The sequence below is a fragment of the Plectropomus leopardus genome, chromosome 14, assembly GCF_008729295.1.
Source record: "Plectropomus leopardus isolate mb chromosome 14, YSFRI_Pleo_2.0, whole genome shotgun sequence".
Lineage (NCBI taxonomy): Eukaryota > Metazoa > Chordata > Actinopteri > Perciformes > Serranidae > Plectropomus > Plectropomus leopardus.
In genome coordinates this window covers 20,123,319-20,140,609 of record NC_056476.1, presented here as the reverse complement: position 1 = coordinate 20,140,609, position 17,291 = coordinate 20,123,319, and the positions used below count along the sequence as shown (strand labels likewise).

Genomic DNA, 17,291 nt, shown 5'->3' with positions numbered 1-17,291 from the left:
ATCGGTGTGAGTAAAAACAAACGGCTGAACAGTAAATTCACGTTTATTAAAATATATCTAACATTAAAAGTTACAATCCATTATATGCTGCCCCTTATATTTCCTGTTAGAGCTCTGGGTAATATATAAAGAAATTAAGACATGACATTTAAGCACTTTTGTTTTGATGAGTTAAATATCTTGCACCAACAACACTGCATCTTTCCTTCTAAAGGTGCTGTAAATATAGCAAAAACACATTCACTGCATATTACAACAATTATACAAAACATATAAAGCACATTCAACTTTTTTTTTTGGAATAGTTTCTGAATCCAAATCACTCATATACACAAAAACTAATTTACATAAAGTGACAAGTTGGCATTCACACGGTGTGAAGATCCCAGCCTTAGATGTGTTTACTCTTCTTCAACAAATCATTGCAAAAGGAAGACTTCTGCATCCTCTTGAAGGAGTCAGTGCTCACGCAGGCTCACAAAGTAAAATAGTCCTTCCAGTTCACAACTCCATGTGTAAAATTAACACGTTCTTTTTCCTCTTGATTTCCTTTTTCTGGAGTCACCTACGGAAACAAAGACTAAAATGAATAGATGGAATCAAATTATATCTCAATAAAAATACTTTAATGCCTTTTATACTTCTATTTACAAAACTTTGACTGCACTTGGCAGAGATTTATTCACATGGTTGTCTGACAAACATAAATACAATGGCTTTAAAATCTTAAAAGATTATTTTTTAGTGGTAAAAACATTTTTAATGCATCACATACAGCATCTCTCATCAAAATCAGATCAAAAAAGCACAGTTTACAGGAAGCACACGAGACTGCGTTAGTAGATTAACAAAGGTCCCAGCTGCAGATTCGGGAATGGACAAGAAAATATGGAAGGAGAGACACAAAAGTGACGGCTTTCATGAAATAACTCAAGTCCATGATGACTTCACAATGACGTCACAAACTGCAAGGCTGTTTGAGATCACAAAGCTGTGATGTTAAATCACATGATCAGCTGATTAAAAGAGGATTAATTGCTGTACATAATGGTACTTTTAGGGTTAGTTTTCCCCAAGTTTGACTGACATTAGAATCACCTCAAGACATACAAGTTAAGATTTTGGCCTGATGATAACTGAATTGGAAAAGTGTTAAAGAGAGCAAAGGTTAAAAGCTGGACAACAGAGACAAATGAAATCCAAATTCCAGTTAGACCGACAAATGACGTGTTATTTGGGACAAAGCTTCGACGGTGATTGAGCTCATTAGGATGATGTTCCTGCTTACAGTTTGCCATCCCATCGATTTGACCTACCTCACTGCAACACACAGCCTTTTTTATGTTTAGTGTGTCCTTTCCCACTGTTACCTTGTGTTTCAAAGAGTCAGAAACAGAGCATTCAAACAAAACTGTCCAGAGTCAAATCCATTCACAATATTAAATCTGCAAATCAAGTGCTGCAAACTGCATCCAAACTCTTTAATAAAAATGCATGTCAAGCTAAAAAAATACTTATGAACACACACTTAAAAAGCCCATACATAAAATATAAAATGTTAACTGCAATAAAAACAAAGCAAATAAAGATTTCCCTTTCAGACATGTCAAATGACTAGCATACCAAACATGTTCTTTATTGAGGTTAATGGATAGATTACCTTGGTTACTCTTCTTTTTGCTTCTTTTAAAGAGACTCTGCTGTTTCTTTGGTTCAGGCTTATGGGATGGAGGCACTGCTTCAGACACAGATGGCAGATCTTCAGATTGCAATCCATCTGGAACGTCGCACCCCTTGATGCTCTCGTCGACTGTAGTCACGACCGTTTTTACAATAACGCATTTCCGCTCTTCTTTACCTTTCTCTGGTTCTGCAGTCTCTTCTAAATGGCTTATTTTATTACTAGTTTCAGCTTTTCCATCTCCCGTTATATTGCTTTCGCTACTCTGTGTCACATTGTCTGTGTTAGGTAAAGGGCATTCCGTGATCTGGACATTCACACTAATGTCTGCTGGCTCCACTGGCGTCAGCTTCTCTGATTCCAGGCTGGGAGTGCACTCTAACGCCACCTCTAGCAGGTCAGAATCGGAGAGGGAAGATGGGCTGAAGACACTGGTCTCGGTGGAATCCATTGAAAAGCCGTTTGTGGGGAGACATGGCTGATGTTCCGCTTCAACCTGAGGCTGAGGTTGTGTCGTATCTAAAGGTGGCACTGTGGGTTTCTGTGGGCGTTGCCCATCCTGCAGCGATGTAGGTCTTTCCAGGGGTGTCTGGATTGCCATGGCTGGTTCTCCTGGGAGTTCCTTGGGAGGTGGAGCTGTGCCGTCTTGCACCACACTCTGCGGAGCTGGTGGAGTCTCTTCTGATGGACTGATGAAGCCGTTCATTTTGTCTGCGCTGGGCTGGTGACCCTCTTTCTGAGGTTTGGTGGGAGCGGATATGGTGACTGGCTCTGCGGCTTCTTCGTCTACAGGCTTCACACTTTTTTCTGAGGATGATAAGAGGGTTGTATTGATGGTGAAGGTATGCTTGGTAAACGAATACTTCACTCCCCAAAATAACCATTTCTATATCAATCACTCAACCTGTGTTACGTTAAATTAGTGAAGAAAACTTTTTGTCGCATGCCTCCAGTAAACAGAGAATCCAAGAATGGAGAATTCCAGTGAAAGGGGTCAATGTTTAGGAACAGCAAAACAATGTAAAAGCATCCCTTTACAAACTTATGCAGCCTAATCCAAGTCTCATTTAACCAGTCATTTGCTCAGTCCTTCCAAAACAGACATCCTAACAAACAGGGAACCCAACGGCGAGCAAAACTTAATCTCTGCTTTCTTCAAAGCCAGACTCCATTGACAAAAAGTCATTTTAAACACAGGAGCAGCTGGTTCATGATTGCTTCGATCAGTAAATTAGGTTTGTTAATGTATGACAATGGAGTTTTTACAAGTTAGTTCGGATTCACCAAAGTCACACAATAACACAAACAAACCACAGATCGGGGCAGTGGTAGACCAGCAGCTCCTGCGTTCAGCGAGGTAAAATTACTGTTTTACTTTCCATTCAGTTTCCCATCGTTAAGGACCGTCTGTTTGGGAAGTACCGAGCATACGACTGGATAAATGAGTCTCGCAAGAATGTGAAAAAAGATGTTTTTTTGATGTAGTTCAGCTGTAGGTAAACTTCGATCCCTATAACTTCAACTCATCAAGAATTTTCTTACTATTTGGGAGTCGTAGTTCAGCGGAGGCATACAAGAGTAACTGATTTACACAAAGGTCATTTGTAGGTTGAGGTATTCCTCTACGGCTGATGCTTTCATTGAAATGGGGTGATGTTTCGCAGTGAGCAAAGCTACACGAAATAACGCACCATGCAAACAAATGTAAATGTCGCTCGACACAGCAACTACACACTGAAGCTAGCTTAGGTGGCAGCTGTTTAAGCACACATAAAATAGCCTAAAAAAAGCAGCAAGGCTGTGCTGTGGCTTGCACTGAAGCGGCTCTGGGGTGGAGCTACGTACTGCGGATGGAGGCCACAGTCTATTGTCCTTACCAGATGGGCAGGTATCCCTATGCTTTTCACTAGAAGGGGGGCTTTCCGAATCGCACCTTGGCCTGGTCTTTCTTAGGCTGAAACCTTTCCTGATATCCGCTAGGAGGTGGTCGATGATGCAGCCGTCATTCTGTGGCACAAAGCCTTTCTTGACTGGTAACAAAGAAGTAAAAAGCGAGGTTGAAACACATGTTATTCAAATGACATCTTAGGTAGTAATTTGTAGTTCACAGTAATAGAAAAAAGAAAAAGAAGACAGAAAGGGCTGTTCTCAACTTACTGATTTTTCCATTCTCTCCCTTCTGTCTCTTGGACTCCTCTTCTGCCAGCTGCTTCTTCCTCTTCTCAGCCTTGGCTGCCTGCTCTCTTCTGGTTTTGTTTTCCTGTTATCATGAAAGTAAGGATGTCACTCACTGCCAAGTACAGTGTGTATGTAGCAATTTGTCTTTGTATAATTTGAGCAGAGGCATATTAACATTCCAGTTTTTTCACAGTAAATTGATACTTGTGTTCCAAAAGGAAACTCTTCCCACGGACTCAAGACGAAGACGCAACTATGCGCTGCGTGTATACACTAGTACACAGTATGTCCATGCACAAACACTACAAACACTCAAAGACATACACAATATAAACATATAGTGTCAAAAAGCCTCCAAATGTATATCACAAAAACACTCATTTAATGACTAAGGGGCCCTGACAAACCGAGCTGACTGTCAGCTGTCAGTCAAAGTCGCTGAGCATCTGTGCCCTAGTTTTTGGAGTGGGTCCCGCACTGTTGGCACTAGTCTTCTCTTCTTGGCTGATTTTCAGCCATTTCAGGGTCAGAGATGGCTGTCGGTAGATGAAATTAGTCTGATTGGTAGTTAAACTCAGTGCACAAAAAGAATTGAGGAAAGCAAACAAACAATTAAAGTCAAAAGGATGTGAGATCAGAACACACTTGTTATATTAGGTGAGACACATATATATATATATATATATATATATATATATATATATTTTTTTTTTAGCCACTGAGATCTTAAGCAGTAACAATTTGCAACTCTTTGTGTTATTGTTTATGAGCTCACAGTAAATATAATTTGTTATTTCAACATAAAGATGTGTGCAAACTGGCTTACTAGTGTTTTTAAATCCAACATTCCTCCAGTTTTCCTTTTTGAATGACGAATACAGACTACTGCCACCTGCTGATATGGAGTTATTTACTCTTAACGAAGGCACAGGATGTATGTGTTGGTTGGCTGTAGTCTTTGAAGTGTGTTCGAGTGCAACTTTTTGGCTGAGACACAGGCAACGGAACAGTTGGCCTTTGTTATCACTAGTTATTTGATGTTGGCTTGGTGTGTTTGGGCCTTAACATCCACACAGTATCCTCCCTGACCTTCAGCGCCTTGATGAACAGTCCTCGGAAAGTCTTAATAGTTCCAAAGAGTTCCTCGAGCGACAGCTGATTGGAGTCTTCACATAAGTAGACAGCTAGCTCGCCCTTCTTCTTGTCCATCGCTGTAAACCTTTCACATAAAGCTTGACATGCCTCCAGACTTTCCTGTAGCAAAGAAAACAGATAGATTTGGATCCAGCATCGAAAACATTATTGTGTTATCAAATTTTGGCTCAATTTGTAGACAAAACAGAGATGATCATCTTACCTCAAGAACCTTTGCGTATTGCTCCTTGACCTCTTCCACAGAATTGGAGACCTTCTTGGTCGTGTCATTCAGTCGTTTTAGTAAGGCACTGGCTTCCGACTGAATAGAGTCCAGATTAACTCTGAGGACAAAATTTGAAACCATTTCTTACAAGTATACCACAAATCCACTTAGGTCTAATTTAAAAAGGAATGAGCTAAAGTAGATGTGAAAGCTTTGTATACCCCGCTGCTTTTTCACAGATCTCTATGTCATCTGGCAGCGTCAGCAGCTCCGGGTGGTTCGCCTCTGCTTCCTTTGCAAAACAAGCCATGCAGTGGGCAATTAAACAGATTCATAACAGAGAGAAAAAAGAAGTTATGGCAGCTGTGAGCTACTCTGTGTACCTCCAGGATGTGATGAAGCAACGTGATGCGGCTCTTGTTGGCCTTGGTCTCAGTAAGCTTGAGCAGAGAGCTGATCTTGAACCCCTCGGCGTTCCCTGTGTGACTTCCCTGGAAGTAGACCGATGATTAAAAATGCAAGCTCTGTCTAAATGTCATCTGAACGTTATATATACATGAGAAAGAAGAGGTTCTTACATAGTTGAGAAAATTCCCTACGTCAAGGATGAGCCGGCAGAAACTGGGCATGAGCGTGCTTGTTCTGAGAGCTGAGAGATTTGTGACGTGCGGTTAATTTGATTATCTTGAGACAGAATGACAACAGCATGCATGTGAATAAAGATGAGGGCCCATGTTTACTTACACTGGCAGGCCTCCTCCACCAGCCCAACTTTAGGTTTGAGCATATCCAGCACTGATGAAGTCTCTTCACACAGCAACATGCACTCAATCCTCAACTGATAACTGGGGGAAATGAGCCAGAATTCAAAGTAAATAAAGAGCCAAGTATGGGAATATCAAGCATGCAACACTCACATAATTAACACTTAGAAATAGGAAAAAGTTACCATGGCACAGTGAGTAGGGAGGTGTAGAACCGGTCGACATTTGCCAACTTGTCTTTTTCTCCTTGGAAGGACTTCAAATTTTCAATCTACATGAAAGTACAAGAAAGTGACTCAGTAATTTCCGTTTAAAAACGGGCTCTTAATAACAGATACTTGTGCAGACAAGTCTCTAGGTAAGCATGGGGATTTGTTTAAGAATACACACCTCATGCTTCTCTGGTAGGAGCTTAAGAAGCTGTTTGAGCACTTCTACATCAAACTTGGTACGGTCCCCATTCTGAATCATGGCTACAAAATCCTCATTTTTGCTGGGCAGAGAATGTGAAAAATATTGAGCTGGAAAATAACAAAATACTAAATAACTATTTAAAAAAGCCATCAGAAACAATGTGTAACATCTTACCATTTGAACTGCTTTAGGAATATGTTCAAATTCAAGTTTTTCTTTGGATCAATAAATGTAATCTGTGGAACAAAGAAGTTAGAGAGGCATATTGATTATTCAGCTTTGATAATCAGTGTGTGTTTATGTTGAGTGCTGCAGCTCTGAGGAGCCGTGTTGTGCGTTGACCAAGAACACCTCTTTAGGCTCCTTCTTGACAGGAGCAGCTGCCCCCTTGTCTTTGTGCTCGGTCACCGGGAGACAGAACAGCTGCTCGATACTACTGTAGTCCGGCTCCCGAGGAGGAGGCTCTTTCTGAACCGAGGCCCACATGGAGTGACCATCTGTGTGTGCGCAGGAAGAGAGGAACCTGTCATGAGCTCATGTGGCTCCACATTTTGTATTAACATCTTACCACAGCAAAAGTCTAGGTAATCCTCTGCAACACCCACATTAAATAACACCTAAATGTGGAATAATGGTTTGGTTCAAATCAATTATCCATCTTGATAAATTATTCTCTACACAGACGCCTACTGCTAATGTCAGCACTCACATTGTCCATAATTCTGTTCTATTCAAACATATAAAAGGGCCTGAAGGGGTGACTAATATCTTGAATGATGGAGGGAAAACTTTCTTGAAAAAGTGATTGAGCATATTTAAAGTCGGCTTGACACTTTTGTGATTAGTTTCAGCCAGGGCTTGCTGCCTTCATAACATAAATGACAGATTGAAAGTGAAATAATTTGAGCTTTCACAAGGATGCTGCACCCACTCACCAGTAACAGAGCGGAGTTTCTGCCAGTTGAGCTTTTTCATCCTCAAGGTGGGACATCGGTTGGTCTTCATGGGTGCAGCGTACCCCAGCACTTGGCTACTCTGAGCCATGATCATGCCTGGGGGAGGGGGAGGTGGAGGTGGCATGCCAGGTAACGGAGGTGGTGGTGGAGGACCACCACCCATCCCTGGCAGGGGTGGTGGGGGAGGAATGCCTGGACCACCGGGCAGTGGTGGTGGAGGTGGCGGAGGAGGAATGCCTGGACCGCCGGGCAGTGGTGGTGGTGGTGGTATTCCAGGCAAGGGAGGAGGCGGTGGGGGTCCACCAAACCCTCCTGGTAATGGTGGAGGAGGAGGAGGAGGTGGGGGTGGAGGTGGTGGTGGGCACTTATTAGGAGTCATACTAGGGGGCAGGGGAGGAGGTGGGGGCGCAGGGGGAGGAGCAGGAGAGGCACACAGTGGCTTCTGAGAGGCTGTTACGCTTTTGTCTTTGTCCTGATGATCCAGATCAGTCTGCACAGCCTTATCCACTTTCACGAGCTGCCCGTCCACTTCATGACGACCTTCACAGCTCTTTCCTTTGGAGAACATCAGCCGCTGCATGATCTTCTCACTGGACTCTATCTGAGCTGCAGCACAAACCCAAACAAAAACATACACATGAACCCCCAATCACTAAAACTAAACCAATAAATCGTTAAAACAAAAGCTTTCAGCGACTCTGTCAACAACTGCCTCTATGATCTGTTTTCCTGGATAATCACTCCCCTTCACTGAGTCACAGAGGAGGCCATTAGCCTCTCCATTAGCCTCTCCAGAGAGTTGACCTAAAGAGAATATATTGCTGCTTCAGGGATGACTCACAGTCCTGGGCCAGCAGTATGGCTCTGTTAGTGATGGCCTCCAGCGCTAGCCAGATATCAGAGCGGCCTGGTCCCAGCACCAACAATGTCTGCAGGATGGACAGCAGCTGGAGAGAGGCTGGAGAGCTGCTCACCTGCATGCACAAATCAAGAGGGCTGGTCACATTTACATACCTAAGTCTTACAATTTGTGCCATCACCATAAAAACTACAAGAAACTTACATTTGAATCAAAAAGACAATAGGCCTCATTCACTAATATGTGCGTGGAAATGTTCTTTCAAAATAAGTGAGTGTGCAAAATTACCATCACATTCAAACATGAGGCACTGGCCAGTTTTGTTCTTATCACCCTGCATATGTTAGTGAATCAGAATCATTCTAAACTGATAGGTGTGTGCCTGCTATTTGCACTCAGCGTGCTCCCATTTCTCTGTGTAAGGAAATATGTCCCAGCCCAATCTGCTGTTTCCTACTCTAATGTCCCTACAGCCAGGAGACGGACAGTGGACAAGACTTGAATCGGGTGAGAGCGATGTGTCCAATGATAGCTGTAGCGAAATTTGTTTTGGCAGTCAATTCGTCACTCTCTTCAAATGTGTCACGTCCGTCTCTCAAGATACACTCCCTCATGAACGCACAGGCTGCATATCTCCCAGCAAGGCTAGATATCTAAACACCATGCAGGTAGATCAAGAGTCTTTTATATTAATGAGTTGGCTAACATTTAATATTAGAAACATATGTACAATTTCATGGCAATGGAAACTGTAACATTTCAATAAGAAGTCTCATATGCTCCACTGTAAGCTGAGTTTTTATAGTTTCAGATTTTAATGATGAGAATAATTAGTGAGGCTAAAAGGTTGTCAATTTTATTGTTATTCTGGCCAACACATCAGTAAATTTTTGTGTGTGCATACACATGATCTGAGGCATATCATTTTTTTTTGCAGAGTACAAACAAATTCAGGTGAAAAAATATTGATAAATCCAGGATTTGTTTTAGGCACTGTTTGTGATTGAGGCCCAATAAGAGGTATTTTACAGTTTTAAAACGTTGATTCATTCTGTCTCCTTTTTACGGCACTGTCTTAGCTATTTGTAGCAGATGCTAAAGACAGCAGGACAGTCAGCTCGTACCTTGTTAAATAGCGTAGTGAAAACCTCCAGGTGATCACTCATGTCGATGCCCCCGTAGAGCCGCAGCAACTCCTCCTCATCTTCAGCCATTGCCTCTTCAAAAGCTTCACATTGAATAATCAAGTCCTCATCTTCCTGTTCCCTGCACACGCACACGCACATGCACACACACACACACGCGCGCACACGCGCACACACACACACACACACACACACACACACACACAAAGATTACTGGTGGGGATACTTTGTCACATTCAAATGCCATTTTCAATTTTTTTTAAAAGCAATGACAAGAGCGTCAAATTACTGTCATTAACGGACTCAAATTGCAAATGTCCTTTCCTAAAAGCACCGTTTTACCTTCAATAATCGCAGACTTCAAAATGATCTCTAAAACTTGAACTCAATGGCGTGTAAATATGTTGCATAAAATCTGTAAGAGGCTGACGAAATCAAATGTGGACAACAGAAGGAGGACTTACCTTAACTTTGGCAGAATATCAAGTAACTGGAGCCCTGCAAGACGGCAATAAAACACAGGCCTGGGTATCACTGCACTCAATTTGAAGTTTTTCAAGACAATTTATCTCCAACATGTGTCACACACCTCTCAACAGTGGCATATAATAGTTTTGGGGAGAATTTGGCAGGAAGTCACAGGTGAGCAATCACACCAGAGGAGTGGCCAAACAAATGGCTGATTGGTCCAAGGTGGTGGGTGGCATCTTAAAGAATTGAGGAGGGTTTATATAGCTGCAAATATGACATATTTGTCAAAGTGCTTAATAGGATTGGTTCATAGGAAAAGCCTCAGTCCAAGATTAATCCTGTTTTTGTCCAGTATATGCTGGGACAGACTCCACAGGACAAAGAAGAAAAACCCATCACAGAAAATGCATGGATTGACAGTGAGTTTCATTCAAAAGATTTTTATCAAAACCACACAAGGTCAGTGTGATTTAATCAATGTAAATGTGATAAGATTTCCTGTGAACTAAAACTTTTAATAGTCACTAGTTGTGGTGTAAAAAGCATGAATAGACAATGCTTTATACACTTGAGGTTTACTCAGTTCTCAGGCGTTTTGTCAAAGTGAGAATGAGGCCATTCGACCTATTCTTAGACAGACCTGGTGACAGAGATATTTGTAATAGAGCTCCTGCTGATGGCCCGTTTTCCCATCTGCCGTCACTTTCATCACAAAGGGGACACGCTGTTGCAGTCTACCACAGTTTGACCTTACTCATGATGGGACTCTAGGCGCCTGATTGATCTTTAAAATAGGAGCCGAATGGGAGAACCTACCGATAAACTGCTTTCTCATCTTATCTCTCTGCCTGAGGTCATCTGTGCCGAAGATGAGAGCGTTGATGACACTGAGAAGTGTGACCATGTAAGGGACGTTATCTGTGGCCTGTAGCTCGTTCATGATCACACTGAAGCGATACTGTTGCGTCTTCACACCCTGAAGAGGAAATCAAAGACTGTGTAAGACATCAACTTCACTGAGGAACACTCCACAGAATTATGATGCTTCTGCATGCAACCAACCACTAGAGGGCATTGTTAAGGGTATAAACATTGAGAGTGATGATGTAGGATCATGAGAAGTAAACCAGGTAACAATTTTCCAAAATATGTGACTTTTCTCTTGACATGTTCATTTTCTTGCCTTGTAGTGATCCAGGGCATCCAGGGCCAGGGAGTGACCATCTGCAGAGAACACGCTGAGGGCAGCAAGCAGCTCAAACACCTGCTTCTTCACCATGGTGTTGGAAGTGTCCAAGGCTGCGAAGCATCATGATTACACACATCAACACAGGTCGAATTCTCATATTTTCCATCCATTTCTCTCAAAGCAAAAGCCCCTATCTTGTCCCTTTTCTCTTGCATGTAGACCAAAGCAGGATGCTTTGTTTCACTGCCTTTTATGTTACTTAACTTGAACTTTGCCCTCTGGGGATGTTGTTGTTCTGTAGATAAACGTGTGTGTGTGTGTGTGTGTGTGTGTGTGTGTGTGTGTGTGTGTGTGTGTGTGTGTGTGTGTGTGTGTGTGTGTGTGTGTGGGTGTGTGTGTGTGTGTGTGTGTGTGTGTGTGTGTGTGTGTGTGTGTGTGTGTGTGTGTGTGTGTGTTGAATGTGGGAAATCCAATATTCACAACTTACTGTGATGCTACATTTTAAGGATGTGTCCCCAAGCAGCCCTTAATGACTCATCACTGTGCATAAAGTCGAATACATGACTGGAAAATTCAGCTCTGCACAGTGAGTCACAGAGAGTTATGACCAGTTTAACAAAAACATTACAAGTGTTACATAATACGGAGAAATGGGTGCAATAAATGTGGCAATTTTTTCACAAAATGAAAGGTATAGTCAACCTTGGGAGAGCTTCCGAATGTATCCTTCGTTCTCTATAATGAAGTGGATCCCTGCAGAGGAGTTCATGACTGCCCGCACGCAGCTGACACAGGTGAGCTGCAGGAGGGCATCTGCAATGCGAGAGCATCCTCGCCCAGAGAGTCGGTCCAGAGCCTCCAGGAGGAGATCCAACCCACTCAGCTCCAAAAACTGGACCATCCATGTCTGGTCGCTGCCCTCCAGGCGACGCTTTAGCCCCGAGTAATTGACCACGGTGGGAACTTGCAGCAGTCTGATGCACAGCTCTGGGTCTGCGCTCTCCAGGTTGGCCTCCTGCTGGGAATCCGAGTCCTGCGAGGAGCCCAGGCGACCCCTCACTGCCGCCCACTTCTTTTTCCCATCTGACTTCCCTGACATAATGGCTGTGGAGGACAGAAGGGAAACAAGTTCACAGTTTTGTCACAACTTTTAGCTATTATTTTTTTCAGAAAAAAAAATTCTGTTAGCTTTGGACTACAGATGGCAGTCTGTTTGCATTGATATCCAGTGATATGTCCAGTACACAATGTCGCCATTGCTATCCAGACAAGAGGAAACAGGCCAAAACAAGGCCTTATCAGAAAGGAAAGCAGAATAGGAAATGATAGCTCTGCACTTTTGTGGATGCGCAAAAGATATGTCAGCAGTCCAGTCACCACCAGCTCTGCCAAACATTCCTACATAATCCTGCTTGAAAGAGAAGAGGCTCGTTGTCAGTTCGTCAAAACTCTCTTCAAAGCCGGGCTCAACCTTGTCTGGACTGTGTGTATCGCAATTTGCTGTAAAAATAAATGTATTTTCAAGATAATTACTGGAATGTAAACATTGGAAAACATGCACAAGGCGTGCTTGTGAACAGCTAGAAGTAAACAACTACAGGAGGGACATTCCACAACATTATACCAACATATTTGACACTGACATGAATGCGCACATTGATCCCAAAAGTGCCCTTTTCTGGCATAACCTCAGAGCAAAGCCCTCTCTTTTTACCATTCTGTCTCACCCCCAAGCTTCTAAAAACTACCTACTGAAATGCATTTTGCTAGTATAAACATGATCCCACAATCTAATAAAACCATCAGGATAAGGGCTAGGGCCAAAAAAGGGTATTTCTTTCTCCGCGAGTCTAAAAATACTTTGTCTCTGTGCTGAAGTTGTGATATTTGGTAGTTCACAATAAAGGCACAAGCATGAGTGGTTCCTCTGTCTCCTGTTGTTGATTCCACACTTGGCAAACATAAGATATACAGATGAGACATTGAGTGATGAGCATGAACAAACACAAAGCTGTGTAAGACGGCCATTCACAGAGCCAGCGTGAAAGGAATTGTGGCTTTCTAGTCCTTTATTTTACCATCCAGACAATGCAAGGCCCCACTCTTGCTTCTTTTTTGTTTCATTTTGGTTCTACACATAAGGAGCTCAGTTAACTAAATGTTAGTCAAATCCAATTTTGTATCTCTCTCCTCTCAAAAGGTAATTCACAGAAGTAATGACTTGTGAAAAATCCGACAAATTGGATTTCTGTTCACTCTGCACAGTCAAGGTGAAATGACGCTTTTTTTTTTTCTCACATACTCTGGCGAGGCATTTGTCAGCTCTGACTGCAGCATTTTAGTCCCACTGCCAGTGTGCGAGTGTTACCGTGGCAGCGAGCAGACAGACAATGGTGTTTTACAATGGGCTTTCTCAGTACTCTTCAAAGAGCTGTGTTCATTAGCCATAAAATGGATGGAATGATCCCTGCCTCCCTTTCAGACCATCAGGAGTTATGCCCAGCAAGCGGGTTAAACACTTTCTGATTCAGGAGGACATTTGGTGTTTGTGTTCGGTGTGAGCGAGGAACAAAAGTTGCAAGTTGACGCCTGCAATTTGGAGAATTTTCACAGTCATGGTCACTTGTGAAACTAATGGGGTTCCATTGGAAAGCACTGAGAGTTTTGTTTTATGGATTCACATCCTGCAAAGCCATTGTTGTGACTTAAGACACTTCAGAGGAAATACTTTGTGTAAGAGCGTGACTCGCCCTGTATGGCTCAGGAACTTTTCATAGGGAAGGAAAGGACTTCCCAGGACAGGAAACTTGGCCCAGAGATAAACACGTGGGTGTGACAGCTCATGTTCCTCTTTTGAAATTTTAGTTTCATTTCTACTGATGATCATTTCACCCCACAAAAAAAAGAGGAATATTCTGTTCCTGTGGAAATGTCTGGGTTACATGTGAAACAGTGTCAAAGATGGACTGTAACGGAAAACATCTGCACATTCTTTTGGGCACTCCTCAAATATAAGCAACTTTCCTTTCGCCGACCTTGTCTGCCAGGTCTCCCACATGTACCGCTAATAGCAGGCTGAATCACTGCACACAGGACAAACCCACTCATCTGTCCTCTGGATAAACCGCCCACACGGCAGCCCACTGCCACTGAACAGCATCAACACTTCTCAATGCGCAGAAACATCTCCTCTGATTAATTTCCTGTGAGACATATGCACGGCTTGCTTGCCTGATTAATTTTTTTCTACAAATGCAGTAATAAATGAGTCAATAAACGAATACATTTGAGGAAATTAGACAAATCTCATGGACCAGTTTGCACATTTGTCTCTCTTCTCACTTTGTTTTCTTCTACTGAAATACCAGATATTGCTGGGGGATAAAAGATGGGAATTATACAATTAAATTCTACCTTTTGAGAACTGAAATGGTGAGAGTGGATTTCATGATTAAACATAGAACATTTGGCTGCTTGGAGATTGCATAATTACAGATAGTTACTGAAGCTTTTTCAAATGCTATAAAGTCTTCTACAGCATTCACAGAGCAATTATTACAAAACAGAACATCTGGTAGCCATCTAAATGATATCCAAACCGCCTCTCTTCCACTGTACTATTTAAGGGAGTGACCAACATGCCTGCAAAGTCTACAAACACATCCTGTAGTTACAAATGTATCTTGTATTTATAGTTTCATGTATTCCCAGAATGTCTACAGATTTCTCCAGCACTTGTCAGATTGATTTAACATCTGCACAGTAATTTAAAAAATGGGAGTGACAGTCCGTATGTTGCAACAAACAGCCTTAAAACTGGAAACCCCAGTTCAAGTGGATTTTGGCAACACAGCTTCTTTTCCCTCACTGCCGTTTTCCTCATTTTGCTGTCCGAGGCAAGGAGGTTTAGAGGGAACAGCCACCTCCAGGATGTTTCGACAAGAGTGTGATACCAGAATACAACTACACGTTAGCCATTCTGCATCATGCACAGCCCATTATGGTGCACCAAAGACCTGAAATAGCGACATAAACGGTGCAACATCAATACTTTGCGCTGCGAATTTCCCCTCACATACCAGAGGACATAACGGGACTGGTCACCTTACTGTGGCGAGTAAAAGACAGCAGAAAACGATAAAGCGTGTTACTGTTGCTGAGATAAATGTCACATATTAATGCCCTGTTGCATCGTTACAGATCACCTATGAGCTCTAACACCTTACCTGGTATTATTCCATAAATATGAAGACACTTGAAGAACCGCCTCCTTTGCTGTGTTTCAGATGGGAGAGCACTTTGCAGTCATCCGGACAACCCTTTATTCTGGCAGAAAATGAAACGTGGACTAAAAGAAATCGGCACTGTGTGGCAGGTCAGACCCTGTGTGGTTTGCAGATGGCACCGTTTTCAAATCGCCTCTGAGCTTTCACTCACTTGTGAAAGACTGACAGCCTCAAAACCATGGTCAAGACAGCAACGACCCTGAGCTAACACATCCGGTAAATACTTTCAGAATAAAGACTATGACGAGTATGCATTTCACAACTGCCTGTTTGCAGTTTAGCTTTGAAGTGTTTTACTCGAAGAAAACTGCAAATATCCAACCGCTAAATACAGCAAACTCCAAAGATTGTCGCTATAATAAAACTGAACAGAGTTTAAAAAATAATAATAATAATAATAATACAACTAAGCTACCTGCCAAGTTAGTTAATGTCCCTTTATGATAAAAAAAAAAAGTGTCACTAATAATATATCTGGTCCTCAAAATAAATAAAATAAACTAAAAAAACTCCAAAGATTGTGGTTGAGATAAAATTCACCCTAAAATATAATGCAATAACTTGAGTTGGATCATCATTGATGTACAAAGTTACCGTGGTTTCAAGAAAAGCTAACCGTAGCTAGCTGTCTGTCAAATTAGTGACATTGTCCTTTTATGAATCAAGAGATGAAACAAAGTGCTACTAGTTATCTATCAACTAAAAATAAAAAAGTCCACAAAAGAAATATAACGGTCTTCCGCCTAAGAACAAAATTAGCCCTGCACAAGCTAAATTAAATTTAGCATGTAATGTAGCATAACATTAGTCTCTCACAACTAACATCAATATGGCAAACTAAACAGTAAACTAATCACATACAAATTCATTTGGCACCTCAAATTAATGTAGGTGATAAAATAAATTAATGAAAAACAACCAAACATACACAAAAACAAAGCAAATAACAAAGATTGTGATTACAATAAATACCCCCAACTAGCTACAGAAGTTTAGCTAGGCTAAAATCAAAACGTTCAACTAAATATCACCAGTTATCAATCAAGTAAACTAAAAAATAGTCCACAAACAAAAAAAAAAGGTTTTCCACATAACATATAGCTAAATTAGCCCAACAAAACCTTAATTAAAAGTTATCTGGAATGGTGCCACACATTAGCCTCCAACAGCTAACATTAGTATGGCTAACTAAGCAGTAAACCACAATAAAACTCATTTAACGCCTCAAATTACACAAAAAATACACACACAAAAAAGTATTATTGATGGAATACCTACAGAAAATGCCCCAATGCAGTATTTGGATCCTAGATTTACGCATAATGTGTCTCTGTTCACATCGGCTTTCTTCTCATTTTGCCAACAAAATAGCAACAATGTCAGTTAAACTGCAGCTGCCATGGAACAAAGGGGTTACCAATGACAACAGATCATTAAACTGAAAATAATCGAGGAACAACTTAATTTTGTTTTTTGAAAAATCTTGATTTCCTATAATAATAATAATAATAATAATAATAATAATAATAATAATAATAAATAATAATAATAATAATAATAATAATAACACTAATAATAAAAAATAAAATAATAGTAATGATTATTTAATAATGATAATAATAAAAAATAAATATATTTATTGTTTCATTTATTTATTTTGTTAGATTTTGCATATTCACACTCAAAGGTCTTTCTATGGTCAGTAGTTTATTTTGAAGTCACATCAGTTGCCTGATTTCCTGTCTTATCCTCCTGCTGTTCTCTAACTTGAAGCTGTTTGTGATGCTGAATGCAGCCAGTTGTTGTGGGCCCTCCTCCCACACTTCCCATCCTATCATCTGGATCTGACCTCAGGCAGACAGTCCCTGCTGGAGGAAAATTATCTTGGATTCCCTGATTCTTCTAGTCAGTCGTTCTGCGACTCCCGACTGTACAAGATGCCTGTCGCAGTAACAGAGTCTACAGTCTATTATACTCTTGAGTTAATT

General features: G+C 41.5%; 1 protein-coding gene across 3 annotated transcripts; it reads right to left on the bottom strand.

Annotated features, from left to right (window-relative positions):
• Positions 1 to 25: 25 nt before the first annotated feature.
• Positions 26 to 15,455, bottom strand: inf2 (inverted formin 2). Of its 3 annotated transcripts, XM_042500473.1 has the most exons (23): positions 15,244 to 15,453; positions 11,720 to 12,121; positions 11,012 to 11,127; positions 10,645 to 10,804; positions 9,822 to 9,855; positions 9,337 to 9,478; positions 8,195 to 8,327; positions 7,333 to 7,959; positions 6,749 to 6,894; positions 6,572 to 6,633; positions 6,374 to 6,476; positions 6,169 to 6,254; positions 5,964 to 6,064; positions 5,798 to 5,868; positions 5,603 to 5,710; positions 5,441 to 5,511; positions 5,217 to 5,337; positions 4,949 to 5,113; positions 3,839 to 3,941; positions 3,559 to 3,711; positions 1,661 to 2,488; positions 1,317 to 1,370; positions 26 to 565 (listed from the first exon to the last, which is right to left on the bottom strand). In XM_042500473.1, exons 2-22 carry the CDS (start codon positions 12,114 to 12,116, stop codon positions 1,318 to 1,320), a joined length of 3,780 nt encoding a protein of 1,259 aa, XP_042356407.1. In that variant the 5' UTR covers positions 12,117 to 12,121; positions 15,244 to 15,453; the 3' UTR covers positions 26 to 565; position 1,317. The 3 variants fall into 3 exon arrangements, with proteins under 3 accessions (XP_042356407.1, XP_042356408.1, XP_042356409.1); XM_042500474.1 differs by lacking the exon at positions 1,317 to 1,370; XM_042500475.1 differs by lacking the exons at positions 26 to 565; positions 1,317 to 1,370 and having other exon boundaries at positions 2,071 to 2,488; positions 3,615 to 3,711; positions 15,244 to 15,455.
• Between the last annotated feature and the right edge of the window lie 1,836 nt (positions 15,456 to 17,291).

Bases quoted from the DNA above. Each gene is read 5' to 3' on its own strand.
- inf2 (XM_042500473.1), bottom strand. From the start codon at position 12,116: ATGTCAGGGAAGTCAGATGGGAAAAAGAAGTGGGCGGCAGTGAGGGGT. The intron at 7,960-8,194 runs GTGAGTCATCCC...TTTGTGCTGCAG, and splicing joins CATACTGCTGGCCCAGGACT to CTCAGATAGAGTCCAGTGAG. The intron at 5,338-5,440 runs GTATACAAAGCT...TTTTGTCCTCAG, and splicing joins ATCTGTGAAAAAGCAGCGGG to AGTTAATCTGGACTCTATTC.